The following is a 20,307-nucleotide window of genomic DNA, read 5'->3' on the forward strand; positions in this document are numbered from 1 at the left end:
ATATAGAAGTATCCAAAAGAAAAAACTGAAATGTTTTAGTCAATTAAAAAATTTTGAAAAATGGAGATAATAAATCTTTTTTTTTTTTGGTACCAGGGATCGAACTCAGGTCCTTGCGCTTGCGAGGCAGGCAGCGGAACCACTGAGCTAAATCCCCAGCCCTGGAGGTAAAAATCTTAATTCCCAAAACACTAGACACATCCACACTTTATGCCAGTAGAGGGAGGTCATCTGACCTGAAAGGGGGAGAAGTATAGAGAGACAGGAAGTCAAGAGATGAGGAAGCAAAAAGAAAAAGAGAAACAAGCTCTAGTTCTGAAAACAGAAGCCCCATAACCCTCTTTTGACCCCGGCAGTTACACTGGGGCTCTCAAGTCCTTTCAGAACTGGGAAGCAGTGGCTGTTATTTTCAAACTAAGAATTATATGCCAAAGTCTTATTTTGCTTTGGAAACTGGAAGGTTTTATAGAAATAATAAAATATTTTATCTTTACTCTGGGAGGCTGAGGCAGGAGGATCTGTGACCCCTGCCTGAGCCATTTAGTGACTTAGTAAGACTCTGTCTCAAAAGAAAAAAGGGTGTGGGGTAAGGGTTGGGGATTGAGCTCAGTGTGAGTGCCTTAGGTTCAATCCTCAGTAACACAAAAACAAAAAACAAAACAAAAAGTCTTACTCTTCTAATTAGAGACAAAATACCCATATCCAAAATTAAAGAAGGAAAGGTTTATTTGGGTCACAATTTGTAGAGGTTTCAGTCAATAGTCAGTTGGCTCCAAGGCAGGGTGGCATGGCAGAGGGTAATCAAGGAAAAAAAACTGTCCATGGCAAAGCAGGGCAGGCAGAAGGCAGAAAGCAGCAAGCAATGACAACAGCAGAAGCAGCCTGCCTTTCTATTTTATCTCTTCCAGGCTACCTGACTTTTGGATGGTACCATCTACACCCAGGGTGGGGCACCCTTGATCTCAGCATCACTTACCCTAGAACCAGCCACCTCTGAAAAACCCCACCTATGACCGCATAATGCTTTGTGGGGACATCTAGACACAAGCCATAACACACACACACACACACACACACTTGTAGAAATTTTCTTTGAAACTATGCACAACCTATCAGTTTACATAGCCATCAGTTAACAAGTCTTGAAGTTCAAAAGCAGATGGCTTCACCTCAAGGCTTGGAGGTGACAAAACTGCTCCACTTTACTGCACCTATGGCAGGCTGGAACCCAGGCCTGGAAAGGCTCTGAAGAGGCCACTAGTCTCAGTTCATTTCCAAAGCAGTGGCAGAGTCCTAAATGCCTTCTCAGTGTCACTCACTGGGTCCCACTAAGCAGGGAACCCAGAACCAACAGAGGGATACAGATCTACAGGCTCCTCCAGATTCTGGCTCCAGCCCCTGTACCACAGCAGTGTTTTCTAGAGGAACAGTGGTAACCACAGCCATCCCCTCTGATCTGCTCTGCTCTACTTCACATCCTCAATGTGGGGGTCCTTCTACCAGAAAAGGGATTCAGTCTCACCAGCCCCTGCTCAAAACCCCCTCATGGTTCTGAAACCTGCAAGAAAGGAATAATCAGTGCATGCATAGGAGTGGAGACTCTCAGGCCCCAGCCTGAACTCCAGGAATTGGGCACTACCAAAAGTATAGCCTTTATACCCCTAAGGATCCAGACAGAGATGGAGAGAAAACTGACCTAAGGTAGAAATGTGTTGCACTGCATCTACTGGCAGGTCGAAAAGGATCACAGAAACTATCTGGCCCCGGCTTCCTGGCACCACAATCCCCATGAACTTGAGGGCCAGAGGGCAGATGCCTCCTGGCAATGACCTGCTCCCCTGCAGGTACCTACGTATGCATGTACCTATGTATGTATGTATGCACATTATGTATGCACATATTTGAGAGTTTTGTGGATTTTTGGTACCGGGTATCGAATTCGGGTCCTTGCACTTTCAAGACAGGCAGTGTAACCACTGAGCTAAATCCCCGGCCCTATATGGACGTATTTATTTACTGAGAGACAAAGTCTTACTATGTAGTCCAGACTGGCCTCAACCTCAGAGAGACTCCTGTCTCAGCCTCCTGATGCTGGGATCATTGGCATGTACCACCTGCTCTTATTTATTGAGAGCTGAATAAAGGGTGGTGAGCTTTTCAAGAAAAGTTTGAATACTATATATATATAGCATGTTTCTACTCTTATGTAAAAAAGCTAAAGAGAGAGCTGCAGCTGATCTGGGAACTCGGAAGACAGTTCTGATCATAACTGAGACATGCAGAAATCACCAATTCAACCGTTCTCCTTGCTTCACAAAAGGGGAAACAGTGGGCAGGCTAGAGTTCTGCCCTGGAACAGAACAGGGCTGGGACTGAGATCTGGTGTTCCTATTCGTCTTCTCTCTATACCCATATACACTCATGCACATGGATAGTACGTGTACCTTACCTTCCTTGCACCTGGAAGACTAAGTTACAACCATAGGTGTCCAGGTGACAGGGGGTATGTGCGCCCAGGGAGCCGATCCACAGTGTACTTTCCTGGCCGTCTCTCCCAGGAAACCCGAAGTCAGACCACAGCACATCCTGTTTTAGAATAAAGTGACAGTCCATCAGGAACCAGTGAGCTCCTTCCCCTGTATGAAGTCTTATATGTTTCCCCTTGCACATCTGGTTTCGGCACTTGGGATGTTTTGTAACAGAAAATGCTACAAATGGAGGAAGTTAGGTTTCCGGGGCAATTGCAAGAAATCTTTTGAACCAAGAACATATGTGAATAACCTCACTAATAATAGTCATCCAACAAATATTTATTGGCTACTTAACACACCGCCAGGATCTGTTGTAGAAGCTTGTCATAAATCAATGAACAAAACAAAACAAAAAAAGCCCACCTAGATGAAGCCTCCATCTACTGGGGACAGACAATAAACAGGACGTAATCATGCAGCTATTGGGAGAAGAGTAACTGTGGCAGCGGGAACAGTGAGTGCAGGAAATCTCTCTGAAGCTCATCTTAGGAAATTAGAAAGCCACAGTCCCTTTAAGCAGGGCCAATATTTACGGGCATAAGCATCTTGTTAACCTTTTGTACCTCAATGACCACATAAAAGAAGTCCTCTCTAGCCAGTTATGGCACTGCACACCTATGATCCCAGTACTCTGGGAGGCTGAGATGAGAGGATTGCAAGTTTGAGCCTTGCCTAAGTAACTTAGCAAAACCCCGTCTCGAAATAAAAACTAAAAAGGGTTGGAGATGTAAGCAGTTCAGTCCCCAGTACCACACATGCACGCACGCAAAACACACACACACACACACACACACACACACGCGTGCTTGCCCTCTCCTGTTGTGCTGGAATCTTAGCCTATACCTACTAAATCAGGTGGGGTGACACAACAGAGCTCTGAGATCCACAGACACCCCCAGTATGAACTCCATAGTGTAATGAGCATTAGCACAGACACAGCACAGTGCTCTGGACTTGGATTCTCCTTGTACTTGCTTCTGTTCTCAGTTCCTGCCCAAGTCTACTACTAGGGAAAACATATACTTGGAATTTAATAGTGCCTCTTGTAGCTCAGGCAAATAAGGTCAGACACAAACCCAAACCCACAGGATTAAAAACACAAGCTAGAAAAGAAAAAGAACATACTAACAAGCCAGGCATGAGGTCACTGCTATTTTTTAATCAATTTTTCCTTTGAGTTTTAAAAAAACAAAGGCATTTCTATGTGCAGAACATGGTCTTAAATGATGCCACCTTTTGTTTGTTTTGAGATAGGGTCTCCCTATGTAGTTCAGGCTATCCTTGAAGTCACTGTGTATCCCAGGCTGGTCTTGAACTTGTGGTGACCCTCCTGCCTCAGTCTACCAAGTGATGGGATTACAGGCATGCATTACAACACCTGGCCTTGACACTTTGACATCTGCAATCCAAATTTTCTATATTCTAGAAGCAAACCATTAATGGCTATATTCATTGGGAAAGAGGATTTTAGAGAAGAATCTAATGGAGGGTTTTGAAGAAGTCTAGAAAGAGCATTTTCATTTTGTTTCAAGTGATGAACGTAGCTGCACCCAGCTGTCTGTAATAGCGGGAGAGTTTCTGCAAGGCCAGCACCATTATATATGCATAAGGATCACATGTGGCTGTTCAGAGGCAGCAAAAATCATGTTCCCTCTGGATACAGCCCATAAGCTCCAGGAGGGGAGCTTGCCTCCGTATTCCGGATGCCTAACACAGCACCTGGCTCAGGAACAGTGCTGGAAATGTACTGACTGCTCATGAGGGAAGTAGTCCTGCTAGCATCCCATGGGTGAAGGATTCAAGTCACTAACACTTCTGAGCACCCACCATGCTCAAAATATCAATATAAAATAAATATCAATATAACATAACATAGTCCCATCAACAGAGCCTTTCAAAAAAATGCAGCAAGTGCTCTGACTGATGTAGGCAGAGGATGCTCTAAGACCACAGCAGAGGCAGGGAGCTCAGGGGAACCCTCCAATTAGGCTGGTTTTTGGACAATTTACCACCCCTCAATCTGAGAAATTTAACTAAAGGCAGCTAAGAGACACTTAGTATTTTTAAAAAGAATAGATATGTGACTTAACTAAGATCATTCAAGGGATTCTTAATCTGAAACATACACTTCACTTGGGAATCCAATGATGCCAACGCCCCTTCCTCAGGGAAAAGCACACACAGGATTTAACATACACTTCAGGGAGCTGATGGACTGACCCCAGGCAGAAAGCCTTGCCTGGAACCTTGGTGCAGAAAGCATCTTGGAAGGCAGATTTTCCTACAGGGTGGGGGCTACTGTATGAGAAACTGAGGAGCAGTCGGGGACCTCTTACTTGGCACACCAATGACTCTACAAAAGCAAAATTATTTTGTAATGATTAGATCATGGTGATCTAAACTACATAAAATTCAGCTGCAAATGGTTAGGAAAACCAAAATGGGGAGCAGACAGAATAAAATTAAATGTCACAAAGTATCAAACATTTAATGTACCTATTTTGCTTGGATTTTCTTCCCAATTAAGTTCAGCTCCTTACGGGTGGTCCAATGTCTGAATTCAAAGCAGGCCTGGGGGAATCTTTTTTAAGTCCTGCTATAAACAGGGCACCCTGTTTGGCTGCCCTAGTAGTGAAACCACAAGAGTGGCTGGTGGAGTGAGTCATCCAGGAGTCTACTCTCACATCCAATCGAGAAGTCTTTAGAAATCATCTCTCCCCAGAAAATACTATTCTATACCATCCTGAAAAAGAGCAATTAAGTATCTGATTGACTGCTTACTACAACCCAGTATGTTTTCTTGTAACTTCAAGATGGTCTCAAATCTATAGACACATGAGAACAAGTTTAGTTTTTCTCCTACCAATATTTGCTATCTTTAAATTATCTGGAAAACTGTTTAGCATCTACTTTTTTTTTTTTTTTAACCTAGACTCAGTACTTGGTAGCACTAGCTTCTCCTTCCAGTTGCTTTTTTTTTTTTTTCGGTACTGGGGATTGAATTCGGGTACTTGCACTTGCGAGGCAGGTGGCTGCACCACTGAGCTAAATCCCTGCCCTAAAACTTTCACTTTTGAGCAACTGAATTATACCAAGGCTCTTGTTGGCCCACCGGTTCTTTTCTTTTGGACATCTTAGTCATGTCCCTAGCTTTCCTTGACATTTGGGATTTTAGGAAATGACCATTCCTCTTAAATTTAATCTTGTTAATTTCTCTTTAATGTTTGACAATGTTTAGATCAACCTCTGCACATGACACCCAAATCTTCATCTCCAGTCCTAACTTCTCTCCAATTCACAGCTAAACCTGTATTCAACTGTTCACAATTATCTAATCCTTAAAGTAGACTAAGCCCTGATCCTAATATTTTATATGTACTGTCTTATTTAATCTTTATGAAATTGAAGGTAGTTACATCCTTTTACATATAGGGAAACTAAGGACAGTACTGTTTTGTTTTTGTTTACTACTAATGATTGAACCCAGGGCCCTGCAAACTAGGTAAGTGCTCTACCATTGAGCTACTAGGCCTTTTTATTTTGAGATAGGGTCTTGCTAAGCTTCCCATGCTGGCCTTGAACTTGTTACCCTCCTCCCTCAGCCTCCTGGGTAGCTGGGATTATAAGCTTGCCCCACCCAGCCTGGTAGTACACCTTTCTGATGTCACTGCAAAACAGTGTAGACATATGTCTGGTTGTTATGAATCGTGGGAGAGGGTGCCACTGACATCAGGTGCAAGGGGGCCAAGGACGCAGCTCAACACAACAAAGAGATCCTGCATCTTGCAGTTTTCATAACACTGAAAAATCTGATCTTAATCACCAGATATCAGAAGTCTATTTCACAAATGATCAAATAATTTGGGGGGAGGGCATGGTTTTACTATATATTGAATTTTCCAGACATCTAAGTACTAATTCAAGGGAGAATTGTACTTTATGTGTTTTTGACTGAGAGTTGTTTACTATTTTGAAAAATAAAGTCACTCCCAGCACAAACGATGACATTTGGGTCAGTCCTATGTACACTGGTACACCGCGTTCGGGTATCATCTCACTGTGGTAACACCACCTGGGTATATACAAATATGCCCTTTTAGTTCTCATTTCAGTGTATCAAATGTTACAAGCATCAATGGAATTAATCTTAACTCTTTTACACAGAACCTGTTCCTCAAAGGCAGGTAGAGCTTCTGATTAGTTCATTTTATCTCCTAGTGTAGCCATGAGTGAATACCCAGTAAAACATTTATTTGCTTCATTTCTCCTATACTTTACAGGATGGCATTTTAATAGTTTTTGTTTTTGTTCTTGACACAGAGCCTCGCTATACATTTCAGGCTGGCCTTGAACTTGCAGTGATTCTTCTGCCTCAACCTCCCAAGTGCTGGGATTACAGGTGCGCACCACCACACCTGGCCCATTTTAATAGTTTTAAAGACCACATGTGAGGGTAATTATATTACCTGCACATTACCTTCCTGGTCAGATCTGAGAATGATTGTGATACTATTTCTACAGGTGACCACTTTTCTCCCTGCCTTTGGTCCCGCCATTCCTGCTGCCTGGCTGGTCTTCTACCACCCAAATCCTCCCAAGTCCCATTCAAATACCCCTCTCAAGACTCAACTTAAATGTGACTTCTTTGAACCCTTTCACTCACCTTCATGCCAAGCCGGTCATTGTCTCTGCTGAATTCCCAACACACGCAGTTTTTGGGGGGGGGGGGCGATGACAGGGTCTTGCTACATATTCCTGGCTGGTCTTAAACTCACTGAAACACAATACCTGGCATCCACAACTTAAAAGAGGAGAGGTTTATATTGGTTCAGGTTTTCAGTTCATGGTCAGCCATGCCAAGACAGAAACAGCATGGTAGAAGAGCCTGGGCAGGGGAAGCTACTCTTGTCATGGTGGCCAAGAAGCAGAGCACAAAGGGAGGAGCTGGAGAGAGATACCTTCCAGGTCAGGTCCCCTGTGACCCACCTCCTAACAACAAGTTAGCTATAGCGCTCCCACCAACGAACCACCTTCCAAATACATGTGGTTGTGGGGCCATTTTAGATCTAAACCATAACAGGGATTTACTTTAGGCGGGGTAAATTGGGAAGCTTTCTCTGAGGTGATATTTAAATTGATCTATAAAACATGAGAAGCCAGCCACAATGAGTGGGTTAAGAGCTTTCTAAGCATTTTGAATAGCATGTGCATAGGCCTTGAAAAAGGGGAAAGTGTTTTTGGAAACAAGAGAAAGAAGGTCAGTGTAGCTGGAGCCTGGCTAGTGAGATGGAGAGTGGGAGAGATGTCTGGGAGGTGAGAGGGCTCAAGGTGCAGGAAGAGCTTTGGGCAGAGCCAGGGAGTGACTCGTGTTCAGTCACTGTTGCTGATGGGAGGAGAATGTCAGTGTCAGCCAGGTGTGGTGGGCATACCCTGCAATCCGAGCACTTGGGAGGGTGAGGCAGGAGGATCACTGTGAATTCAAGGCCAACCTGGGCTACAAAGCAAGATCCTATCTAAAAAAAACCCCAAAACAAAGAAGCCATTAGGGCAGCAACCAGCAATGTCACAAGGGTGGGCTCATCCAAGCTGTTTGGAGCTCACATCTCACCACAACCTGCCCTGGGTGCTGGATACAGAGCTACAGGATTTAATGTTTGCCCTGCTGGGTTTTGGTCTTGTTCTGGTCCCCTTCCTTTCCATTCCCCTATTTCTCCTTTTTGGAACAGGGATGTTTACCTTGTGTCACTGTATGCTGGAAGTGTTTAACTTTCTTTGTGAATTTTACAGGGGCTAATAGCTAGAGTTTGCCTTGAGTCTCAAGAGATTTGGGACTTGGACTTTTCAGCAATGCTGGAAGTGCTGGGACTTAAGCAACTCTTAGAGATGGACTGACTAAATGCCTTTTGCATAGGGATGCACATGAGTCTTTGTGAGGTCAGGGGCAGAATGTTATGCTTTAGGTCTAAAATGGCTCCCAAAGCCTCAAGTGTTTGAAAGGTGATCAGATCATGGGAGTGCTATAGCTCTCTTGGTGCTAGGAGGTGGAGCCTGCTGGAGGTGGGTCAGGGAGGGGTGTGACCTGGGAGGTATGTCTCTCTTCTCAGCTCCTCCCTTTGCTCTCTGCTTCCTGGCCACCATAACATGAGCAGCTTCGCCTGCCCAGGCCCTTCTACAATGCTGTTTCTGCCTTGGAGCGCTGACCATGGACTGAAAATCCATGTTTCTTCTAAACACTGCATTACAGGTAGAGCATTATAATGATTTTTAAAAAATTAGTTGTTTGGGATCATATCATCTACAAATTGCATTTCAGGATCATAAAGAGCATGCAGAATCTGAAAGAGCTGGGAATCACTGCTCTACCACATCTACTCGAAACAATACATACTGACAGATAATGTGTGACATACTAATCAAGGATGGTAAATCAAAAAGGTGTAAGGTACAAAGCTTTTTATTATCAACAACTTTATAGTCTAGCTGGAGACATCCACTTGAAAAAATAAACATTACCGAAGAAGTCAGAAGACAGTGTCTATTGTTATTGTACCACTGCACCTTTAAGAGGTCTAGAATGGTTAAGATCTGGTTTTTTGCCCTTTGTCTTGGATCCTCAGCAAGAAATCAATACATTAATATTTAATATTGGTACTTATCCTAAAGTTCCTTTCTCATCCTTTGCTTCAGGGAAAAGGACGGACTGCCAATGTGTTAACCAATAAATAAAATGACTGCCAGGCAGCTTGTCCCAGGCTGATCTTGAAACTGCTGGGCCTATGGCCCCCCATGGTACTTACTTCAGAAGCTCTCTCCCTTACTGGGAAGGACAGTCTTAACCATCCACTAAGAATGACTTCAGAATGATGGAGACATTTCTTTACATACATAAACAATGAGAAACAGCACCAAAAGTTCCTTAATTTAAAATGTCCCCCACACTTTAAACAAAATAAAGAGAATTTAAAGCTACAGTGCAGTAAAACAAAATTTTTTCCAAGAAAATGTAAACTGGGCACAGTAGCACATGCCTATAATCCTCACACCCTGGGAGGCTGAAGCAGGAGGATTGCAAATGTGAGCCCAGACCAGGTAATGTAATGAGACCTGGTCATCAGATCCCTTTAATCATTACTGAACCACCGGCCTTGATTTCAACACACTTATAGCTATGGTATAAAGTCCAAGACAAGTTAGAACTGATCTTCCATTTACTGTATTTTGGGATTCTGTAACCTGGTGACTTAAGAAGGCTCCTAACTCTGTGTAGCCAATCCCAAGCAGAATATAAAATGGAATCTGCCTGAGAAACATTCTTGAGGCAAAACTCCTTTTGCTACATGTTGATTCTTAAAAGTTTCAATTATGATAAATGCAAAGGGTAAAACTTGTCATTCTTACCAAGTGAGTAAGAAAGAAACTATATGGTACTGTCTCAAATTCTCTACCTTCCTTGAAATACAGTCAACAAAATATTCAAAACTCCTATAGGTAGATTAGTCAATGATATGACGTATAACTAAACAAAAGGAGACTAATTTTATTTATAAAATATATAAAAGTTAGTGTCAAAAAACAATTCTAGGCCATCTGTAAGTAAACCAGATACTTCCCAATCATATCAGTGTATTTATCTCTATATATTTGACATGTACATTCATGTATATTTATCCATATATAAAATATACTTGTATATTTATATATTTATCCATATATAAATATATATTTACAAGTGGATAGATCTAATTTCTAAAAAAAAAGGATAAATAGATGGAAACATCAAGTAGAAATTGTAAGTAAAAACTTATAACTAGAAGGCTGAAGAGAGTTAGGACTTTCTTACAAAGACTGACAAATGCCACACTTCACTAACTAGAAGCCACAGAAGATTTAACAAGCAGGAAGCCAGGGGTTTAAGTCAAAACACTGTCCAAAGGGCTCTACAGACTAAGGAAATATCAAACAAGAAATGGTAAAACTAGGAAAAAATATACTCATATAATCATTTAGATACTTATTACATATTTAGCACTATGCTAACAGTTTTGAGGAATACAAAATTATAAAATATAGCCCAAAGAGCTTACAATATGATATGAACCAGACACAGGCATTCTATGCCATGCACCATTTAAGGAACATAACAATGAAGCCGGGGGGTGGGGGATGGATGTGGGTAAAGTGGCTGAGAAGGTTTGGCCAAGGCTGAATCTGAGCTAACCCTAAACAGTAGGACTTTAATGGGCACAAACTGAGAAAGGCACAAGCAAAGGCCACGAGGTGAGAGGGAATACAGCATGTGCAGCAGTCCTCGAGGAGACTAGACAGGCCAGATCGGAGCCTGGGGAAGGCCTCAAGTGCTATCCTTAGATACTTTTAAGCCATAAAGCATTTGTGAACATGATTATTGCATTTTAATATTTAAACTGGAATATGACTTGAAGAGTATTTTGAAATTAAGAGGAATAAGAACTGGAGGAACAGTGTGATTACAGAAGTGGTGTTGTATACCAGAGGATTCCCTGAGATCCTTTCTGGAGATCTGTGAAGTCAAAACTATTTTCATAGTACTCCTAAGATATTATCTGCCTATTCACTGTGTTGATGCTCTCACTGATGGTACAAAAGCAATGGGGGATGAAACTGCTAATGTCAAGGCAGTGGGACCAAAGTATACTAGTAGCATTGGATTTAAAAACAAAAAGCTTGGGCCGGGGATTTAGCTCAGTGGTTCTGCCACCTGCCTCGCAAGCACAAGGTTCTGAGTTCGATCCCTGGTACCAAAAAAAAAGAGAGAGAGGCAAAAAAAAAAGCTTATCTGGATATGGTGGTGCAAACCTGTAATTCCAGCACTCTGGGAGGATGAGGCAGGATGACTGCACATTCAAGCCCAGCTGGGGCAACTTAGAGACTTAGTGAGACCTTGTCTTAAAAACAAACAAGAAAACAAACAAACAAACAAAAATGGCTGGAGATGTAGATAGGTGTTAAGACCATAGGTTCAATCTCAAATACCATAAAAGCAAAAAGCAAATAAAAAGCTTTCTTATACAATAAACAGTATGTATTTAAGGTGCTTAATTTCATGAATTTTAAAATATCCATATATCTGAGAAACCAGTGCCATAATCACGATGACAAACATTTGTGTAGAGTCCCAAAGTTTCCCTCAGAATCTTTTTCTTCCTATACAGTGATTCTCAGACCACCACTGATCTATCCTATCAATACAGTTTGCAAGTTCGAGAATTATATAGAAATGGAGTTGTGTAGTATTTTTTATATAAATGCTAGTCAAAGGCAAACTGAACAAAGTAAACAACAGAACAAGGACAAACCCAAGGTAAAGAGGGTCATTTCATCATGACAAAAGGTCACTTCTTGAAGAGGACATCATAAGTCTCAATGTGTGATAACCTAGTAACAGTTTCTCAATACATGAGACAAAAGTTGCCAACCTAAAATAGGGAAAAGACAAGCACATAATTATCACCGAGGGAGGGGGTTAGTCCCACTCTCCATATGATGAGTAGAATAAATATACAGAAAACTAGTAAAGATACAGAAGACTTGAACCATCAATTTGACTTAATTGACATTTATAAAACACCCCCCCCACCACAAAATACACACTATGGTAAAGTATACATGGGACACTCATCAAGATAACTATATTCTGGGCCATAAAACAAATTTCAATAAATTTAAAAGGACTGAAATCATAAAAAATAAGTTTCTGACCTCAATGGAATTAAATAAGAAATCAGTTAACAGAAAGACATATTGCAAAATCCCCAAATATCTGAAAATCAAACACTGTATTTCTAAATAATCAAAGTCACAAGAGAAATTAGCAAATATTTTGAAATGAATAAAAATGGGTTGGGAAATTTTATCTTGAGATTTTGAGATACACAAACTTGAAAGCTTCAGAATACTAAGACAATGAGACTTAAAATAACAAAATGTATCACATACACTGACATGTATCATCATTCGCAAGATCTACACAACTCAGTAAACTAGTATTTTCCAAAAGTCCACTGAGTGACATTATGTAAGATCCACTCTATGCAAGAAGGACTAATGGATTTTGTTAGAAGAATACAAAGAGTTTGTTCATTGTGGATTCAGATTCTATACTGCAGCTCATGAACCTTTAAGAAACTACCCCTCATTAAGTTTGAAGTGGTCTAAAAAACCCCATAACTTTCTGAAAAGACTGTTAAAATACTCCTCTTTTTTTTCATAAAAAAAGTCAAGTTTATGCGGTAACATTTTCTTCATACCCTTCAAACAGACCTACTGATTGCAACCGCTTGACTGGAAAAGTGGACAGGAGAATCCAGCAGTCTTTTGTGGCGAGGTATCAGGGACTTGCAAAAGTATGAAACAATCTACTCTGATAATGACATTTTGTATAGTTTTTATACAGTTATTTTCTCTAAAATGTTATTTATATTAAGATATAAATTTATTAGTTTAAATGAATTATATTTTAAAATATATCAGTTTTAATGTTTTACCTATCATTTCATGACAATGTAAAACAGTTTGACACAGTAATATTTGGTGACTGAATGAATTACAGTAGTGAAAGCAAAACAATAACTTAAGTATCTACGATGTGAGAAGAGTGGTGACCAGAAAACTCTGAGATAAAAGGTGATATAATCTTAATATACTGATTATTCTTTGCATAATTAATCGCCATTATGTGAACAGACCGAAAATTCATTCTCTGAAAATATCAGATTTTTAAAGGCTTAATTACAAATTCAGCACATTAGCAAAAGGCTGCCTTTTATGTCCATACCTAATGACCGAGTCACATGTCTCCCTAGTGCCAGCATGGCTGGAACGTGATGGAACAGCAGATGGGGTCAGATGAGATATTCACCTGAGGCAGAGTGAGCCAGATACACACAGCCGGAGTACTGTGTCCTGTCTGAAGAGCTCTCACAGGACACATGAGGCCAGGCCTGCTGAAGAGAGAGCACTGGACAGAGCTCTGGGGCCACATGACCTGGCTCAGCTCCTTCTTAGTTGCATCATGTTAGAAAAGGGTTACACAACCTTTTAGTGCCTCTTTTTCCTTAAAATGGGAATAATTATTAAATTATAGCATTACTGTGAGGATTATAAATGTAAGGCATTAACTAGAAAAGTCCCGAGGGGGGCTGGGAATTTAGCTCAGTGGCACTGCTCCTACCTCACAAAGGCAAGGTCCTGAGTTCAATCCCCAGTACCAAAGAAGAAAAAAGAAAAAAAAAAGTGCCAAGGACAAGTAAATACTTGGCAAGAATTACTATTACACAATATTTTATTTGAAATATGGAATAAAAAAGGTACTAGTCCAATCCACAGAGTGGATGGGGATATGAGAAATATAACAAAATACTCTATAAGTTAATTTAAAATCTATGAATTGCAGGGTTAAAGATACATAATGTGATCTAGGGTTATAAGAATAAACATCTACCTCAAAATTATTTAAAAATGAGTAAATAAATTTGGTATTTGACTATGGATTGAGAAGCGTTTACTGAATGTTTTCAAAGTCAATGCATATATTTTATGGCTATGAGAATAAAGATACATCCACAACTAACAAATATGGGGTAAACTGGGATATTTTTCCTCTTTTTCAAATTAAAAAGCAAAATTATTTAAATATTTTTAAAAGTTAATAAAGGAAAGCTACAAAATATTGGTAGTTGTATTTAATAATTATATAAATACTCTGACTCAAAGAGAAAAATATAGGCTGAACAGAAACTGCTCCAGAGTCAAAACAAAACAAGAAACATCATTTCATATAAGAGCAAAGTCCAGAGAAGGGGTGGGGTGCCAGGCAGGAGGAGTGCGGAAGGGGTGAACAGCCTGTCTGAGGATGATATACTTCTCTCTCCAGTGGTAGGGGCAGAGTGAAGAGCTCTGAGGCTGTGGCCTGCTTAGGGGCGAGGCAAAATCATCCAAACAACCTCCCAGGGACCACTTCCATTTCTGCCCCAAGTCTAGCACAAGACAGAAACCAGAGCAGGGAGCTTACAGAATCACCACACAAAATAAACTGACAGTTTAAAGTCAAATACACTTAAAAGGAAAGAGGCTTTGGTAGTCTGCAACTTCTATGGTCAGTTACAACACATGGCAATGAACATCCATATTCTTACTTCTCCAAGGCAATCCCACACTCCTGAAGGGCTTCCACACCAAATACCAGGAGCCCAGGATTCTCTGCCTCAGGCTACAGACCATGGGCAAAAACAGCTGAACTCCAAGGGGACAGCAATGGCAGAGGTGGCCTGATCCTCGCCTAAGAAGTGCTCCTTTATAGAACCTGCTTTGCACTTAAAGACATTCTGTGTAGGTCAGTGGAAGATGTAAGTTTTTTACACTGTCTATGCTTCTGGTATTCTCCAAACCACTGGGGCATGTTTAAAGGCAAAGGAGGGGTGTGGAGGAAGAAGTCTGGTTGAGAAGGCAAACAGAGAAGGCTGCTCACCTGTGTGAGCCAAATGTCACACATCTCTTGAGCAGATCTTTTGGCTCCAGTGGGTAAAATGCTCAAGACTCACTGTGTATACTTATGGAAGAAAAAGGCAGCCAAGGAAGAAGCAAGCACGGAGATTCTAATTTAGGATCTTTTCTCAAATTCTTACTGAGATTAAAAGGAATGTACAGTATTACTTACCTGAAAAACATCTGAATTGTCTTCAAATAGGTTGACAAAATATTTATAATCAGCATAAGCCCAGAATTTGGAATGATCATAATCTCTAAATGGTCCAGAAATACTAGATTGGTCACAGTTCCAGGTCAGAAACTCTTCAAGTGTAGCTTCCACATAATTACACGTGGTTTCAAACTGAGGAACTGCAATGAAAGAGAACATAGCTTTAAATGTATAAGAAACATAGTTTCTAAATACTGTTGGTTTTTTAAACGAAGTTAATTTCAACCAAAAGAGATCTATAATTTAAAATTAAAAATTTATTAATTTTGTGCTTGCTATATAATTAGAACCATTCGTAATACTCACAGTACAGTACTCATGATTAAACATAAAAGTTAAGAACATGGTTTTAACTTTAAGGATTACCCTTATTACATCCTGATTTAGTGAATCAATGGCACACTTGAGATTACCAATTCTCCAAGATCCTTTCAGGGGGACTGTGAGGTCAAAACTACTTTCACAGGAGGAGACCTTGGTCTTGGGGGTTGGGATGGAGGGAAGTGTTTGTCACGGTCTGAGAAGGCCCAGAAGAGAATGAAGGGCCACCAAATTTGAAGGATGAAGTCACTGGATTCAAAGATGAGGAAGATGTGCCCCGGGCTTGAAGATGTTCAGAAGCAACCTCTCGTCTCATCTTACCACCTCCACCATCTTCTCCCAAAGATGAGCTATGGGCTGCAGGGATACTGAAATGTGGATTACCATGGCTGCAGGAGTCATGCCTCACAATGACCAGCCATGTTCCACATTGGTGAAAAACAGTGGGTATGCTGCAAACATGGAAGGCCACGGGTGTGGAACCAGCCCGAGCCAAATCTTGCCCTCCAGAGACCTGGCAGGAAGGCCCTGGGCAGGACACCTTTCCCACAGGAGCTGCGCCTCCCATGAGGACTCTTCTTGGACCTGGCACATGGAGGGAGGTCACGGCTGAGGCTGCCTCTGTGGGGAGGAACTTTGATAATGGCTTCCACCTGGATCAGAAGAACCCATGAGTGTCCTTGACTTCTCAATGGCCAAGAGATGATGTTCTTCCAGCCAGTCCATGATCTCCATGTATTCCCTCATGGCTTCAGGAGGGATCTCATCAGGTGCCTTGGTCTCAGGTGGCTGCTGACATTTGGGAGCTGGGGGCCAGAGAGCTTGTGCCTTAGAGTCTATCTGCCCGGGGATGCACACTAGAATGGGAGGAGGGAGTGTTGTATGGATGGGGGCTCCAGCTACACCCCAATCCCAGTGGGGAGAGCAGTGATCAGGGGACCTAATGTCATCCAGAGTAGTCCAGGACAACCTGACCTCAGAACCTATGAGGGGAGACTCTGCATAAGGTGGAATGTGGAGACAGTCACATGGGAGGACATGTGGAGCTACCAAAATGCCAGACACTCTCCCCATCCTGCCCCCAAGTCCTGGGCAGATGGTGGGTTCAGATATTGCACAGCCAATCAATACCCTGCTCAAAAGCAAGGGCTGGGGAACCCCAGGCGCTGGAGTATTTTCTGCTGTCAACACCAAATGCCTCATCCTGATTGAAAACCCAACAGATGTGGGACATCAGCTTCCCTCTGCCCTCTTTGGCCTCTGCCATGATTGCCTGTGGAACATGGGAAGCCCTACCTGGTTGTTGGACAACCTTAGGCATTGGGAGCCTTGGAGGTTCGGGCCTCAGTGGGGCTGGAATTGGACGGCCCAGAAGTCCTCCAGTCAACTGCAACCCAGGATGTTCCATCTTTTCAGCAGCCTCAAACTCCATGAACCTATGGTCTGGGGAGGCACAGGCTGAGCTGGTAGGGAAGCCAGGCCCCAGGCCATAAGGACCATGGGCTGGACCAGTGTCAGGCGTGGGGAGCAGTGCCCTGGGTGGACTAGTCTAGTTGTCAGAGGGTGCTGATCCCAGGGCACAATCACAGTTCTGGGCACACCCTTCATTACCTGCAGGGAATCACATTAGGCCTAGGTGACCCACAGAGGCTTTTTCAGCCTTTTCAGGCCTATCATGGCCTTGCACAGAGCCACAAACAGGAACTGACCATCAGAAGCTGGTCAGGAAGTAAGTTAAGGCAGAAAACACCAGGAGTCCTTGTCCCATCCAGGGATCCTGAGCTGGGACTGTGAGTCCTGGAATGATGCCCTAAGAGACAAGGGCCCTGGAGAAGTCAGGAGAAACAGGGAGTCACTTTCCTCTGTGGCCTATTTTTCTGTTTCTCTGTTTGTTTGTTCATTTGTTTGTTTGAAGAGAACAGATGAGATGGAGCAAAAGCAGTAATGGCAAGGACATGTCCTCCGGGTGCCTGAGAGGCTGTTTTCCCCTAATCATGCTGTCCTCTCTCCCATTCTCTTCTGGGACCTTGGGTTATAACCTCTTGTCCCTTTCATGGACAGAGATGGTCCCTTTGTTGTCAACTTGGGACTAGCATGTGACTAAATGGCACTTTATATAGCCACCACTGCCGGAAGAAACCCCATGAACAGTGAGGCCCGAGCTTCTGGGACCCTCCAGGTAGAAAGAGCTGCCACCTAAGGACCAAGGTGTCCAGGGGTGGGGTCTGTGCACTCCTGCTGACATCGTGTGGGTGACAAGCACCATTGGGCAAAGCGGCACAGCCCATGTGCTCTTGCAACTCAGGCCCGGCCCCAGGGTCCCTGGCTCACTCTTCAGCCACCTCATAGAATGTCATGTGGTCATAGTTGCTGGTGCAGTCCCATTCTCACAAGACTATCTGCAGGCCCTTCTCCACACTCATGGTCGGCTGCCGGCAGGACAGGGACCGAAGCACTGGCCTGTAATTGCTCAGGATCAGTTACCATCCACTACCCTCGCCCTGCATACCCAGCTGATCCAGCCCTGCACACCCCATGGTTCTGTCACTTCTGCCCTTGGCACAACACTCTTCCTTTGTGGTCTGACAGCCTCCAGGATGCCCTAGCAAACACCAGACATCAACATCAGTGCTGCACTGGAGACTGATTTTCCTTCATGTCCTCACTGTTAGTGTTGTCTATTATAGACAGGATGGTTTTGTCTCCCACAGTCCATGTGTTGAAGTACTGACCCTCAATGTGATGGTATTTAGAAAGAGTCAGATGAGGTCAGCAGGGTCTTTCTGCCTTAGAACTTCAAGGAATGAATGTGGGTGGCTTCCACTTGCCAGTCTAGGGTATTCTGTCTGGCAGCCTGAGCTGACAGGGCCAATGACCTGAAGCCAGGGATAAAGCCTGGGGTGAAGATTTAAATGGTTGCAGAGGATCAAATGGAATCAGGGCCCCTGATGTGCACTCATGGGACTGCTGCACCACCTCGTTCTCCTAACCATAGATCCCCACAACAGCGGTGGGAACAAGTGTCATTTTCCCTCTCAGTTTCTGTACCTCCTACCACCAGTGGTGACCTCGGGGCCGTGAATCCACAGGTCTATGAAGGAAGGTGAAAATAGAAGGGGAGTGACCATGACATGTCAGAGACCTAAACTCAAATGGTGGCTCGTGTTACACCCAGGACCCTTCTCTGACCTTGAGTCTTGAGCAGCATGGTGATGACTATTGTAAAAGGACAATTGGCTGCACTCAGAGTGGGGCAGTGGTGTCCATAGATCAGGCACTCTTCCTAAACTTACTATATCACCCTCAGCCCTTCCTGTGAGTTCCTCTACATCCCAAATTCCTTGTCTCCCCTCCTCCTTCCTTCCATTGGAGCCAAAGGTTGAGCTCCTGGGTCCCTGCAAGGGCACTCACACCAGGAAGCAGGACATCACTTCCACGTCAGGAGTGTGAGGAAGGTGTTTCCGGAGCACAGTCTTCAAATGCTGCCAGTGCTGGAAGTTCTCATAGACACTTGGAGACTTGCAGGTGTGATCTGGTGAAGGATTGGCCTGCGAGGCGGCCAGGCCACACTCTGTGCAGTTACAGTGTGGTGGTGGCCCTGTGTTCACCCTGGACATGGCAGGGGCCACTGGTGGTACGGCTGAGGGATAAAGGCCCCAGGGCCACATCCCTTCATGAGCGTTGATGCTCACCCGAGTTGGGGCAGGCATGAAGGTGGTCATGGGCAGAGCTCTCAGCTGCAGGGGAGCAGGATTCTGCACAGCCCGATGCTGGACCCCCGGGGCACCCCTCATGCATGGGGCCTGAGTGAGGAGAGTGCTCTGAGTGAGCAGGGACCCTGCTGGCCTCCTTGCTCTCCTGGCTTGGGCCATGATGTTGAAAGGCGCAGCCCCAGGCTTGCCATAGCCAGCATGTCCTGCCATCACAGGTGTCATGGGAAAAGGGGAAGGCACCAGGGGGTTACCCCGAGGAAGTGGTGCATTTCCAAAGGGTGGTGGGGGCGGCTCCCAGTGTAGCTGGTGTACTGGGACTGAGGCAGGTGGAAAAGGGCACAGGACCACAGAAGGAGATGGGATGACACCAGACTTCAGGATCATATGTGGCTGCAGCACTGATGATGCTGGAAAGGAAGGAAGGAGTAATTGAAGGGGGGAGATGGCAGGAGGGAGGCTCTCTTCTTCCCCAGTCACTGTGAATCAGAGGACAAATCACTCCAGTTCAGGGTTGCGTGGACAGGAATATTTTGCAGTTAGCAAACACACCTGAGTGAGTTTTCCTGCTCTCTTCCTTCTATTCAGAATTTCTGTAGCATGGAGCTTGTTTCCAGGTCAATAAGATTCCCAACCCCTGCTTGTCCAAAGCAACTCCTCAGCTTTCCCTCCCTCTAAGGAATACTTCCTTTTCCTGATGGTCCGTCAAAACCTATCTTTCTCGCCTTCCAAACGCAATACAAAACAGCCCCCAAATGAAATCTTTCCCCACTCTAACACCTGAGGAACCCTGGAGATGACCCCAGGAGGGATCCCACCCAGCTCCCACAACAAACACTAATTTGGGGACTGATCCTAACCAGTCCTGTCACTGGTAATGTGTGGTCCCTGCCACAACACTGGAAGCTCTGTTCCTATGGAACAGGTCTGGAAGATAGACACTGGTTTCCCTGAGTACTTGTCCTTGCAGAAACAGTCAGGAGTTTTTGCAGAGGACCAGAAAGAGCCA

General features: G+C 43.6%; 1 protein-coding gene across 5 annotated transcripts in view; it reads right to left on the minus strand.

Moving 5' to 3' along the window:
* The window catches only part of Hspbap1 (HSPB1 associated protein 1), a 78,097-nt gene that overhangs the window by 15,228 nt on the left and 42,562 nt on the right, over nt 1–20,307 (minus strand). For all 5 annotated transcript variants that reach the window (XM_021251277.2, XM_013068811.3, XM_013068810.3 and 2 more), the window contains 2 exons: nt 15,226–15,407; nt 2,450–2,586 (listed from right to left, as the gene is read on the minus strand). In XM_021251277.2, coding sequence (XP_021106936.1) covers nt 2,450–2,586; nt 15,226–15,407 — 319 coding nt within the window. The remainder of the gene's footprint in view (nt 1–2,449; nt 2,587–15,225; nt 15,408–20,307) is intronic.

Source organism: Heterocephalus glaber, unplaced genomic scaffold, assembly GCF_053883595.1.
Source record: "Heterocephalus glaber isolate CG9 unplaced genomic scaffold, H.glaber_assembly_v1.0 deba00000122, whole genome shotgun sequence".
Taxonomy (NCBI): domain Eukaryota; kingdom Metazoa; phylum Chordata; class Mammalia; order Rodentia; family Bathyergidae; genus Heterocephalus; species Heterocephalus glaber.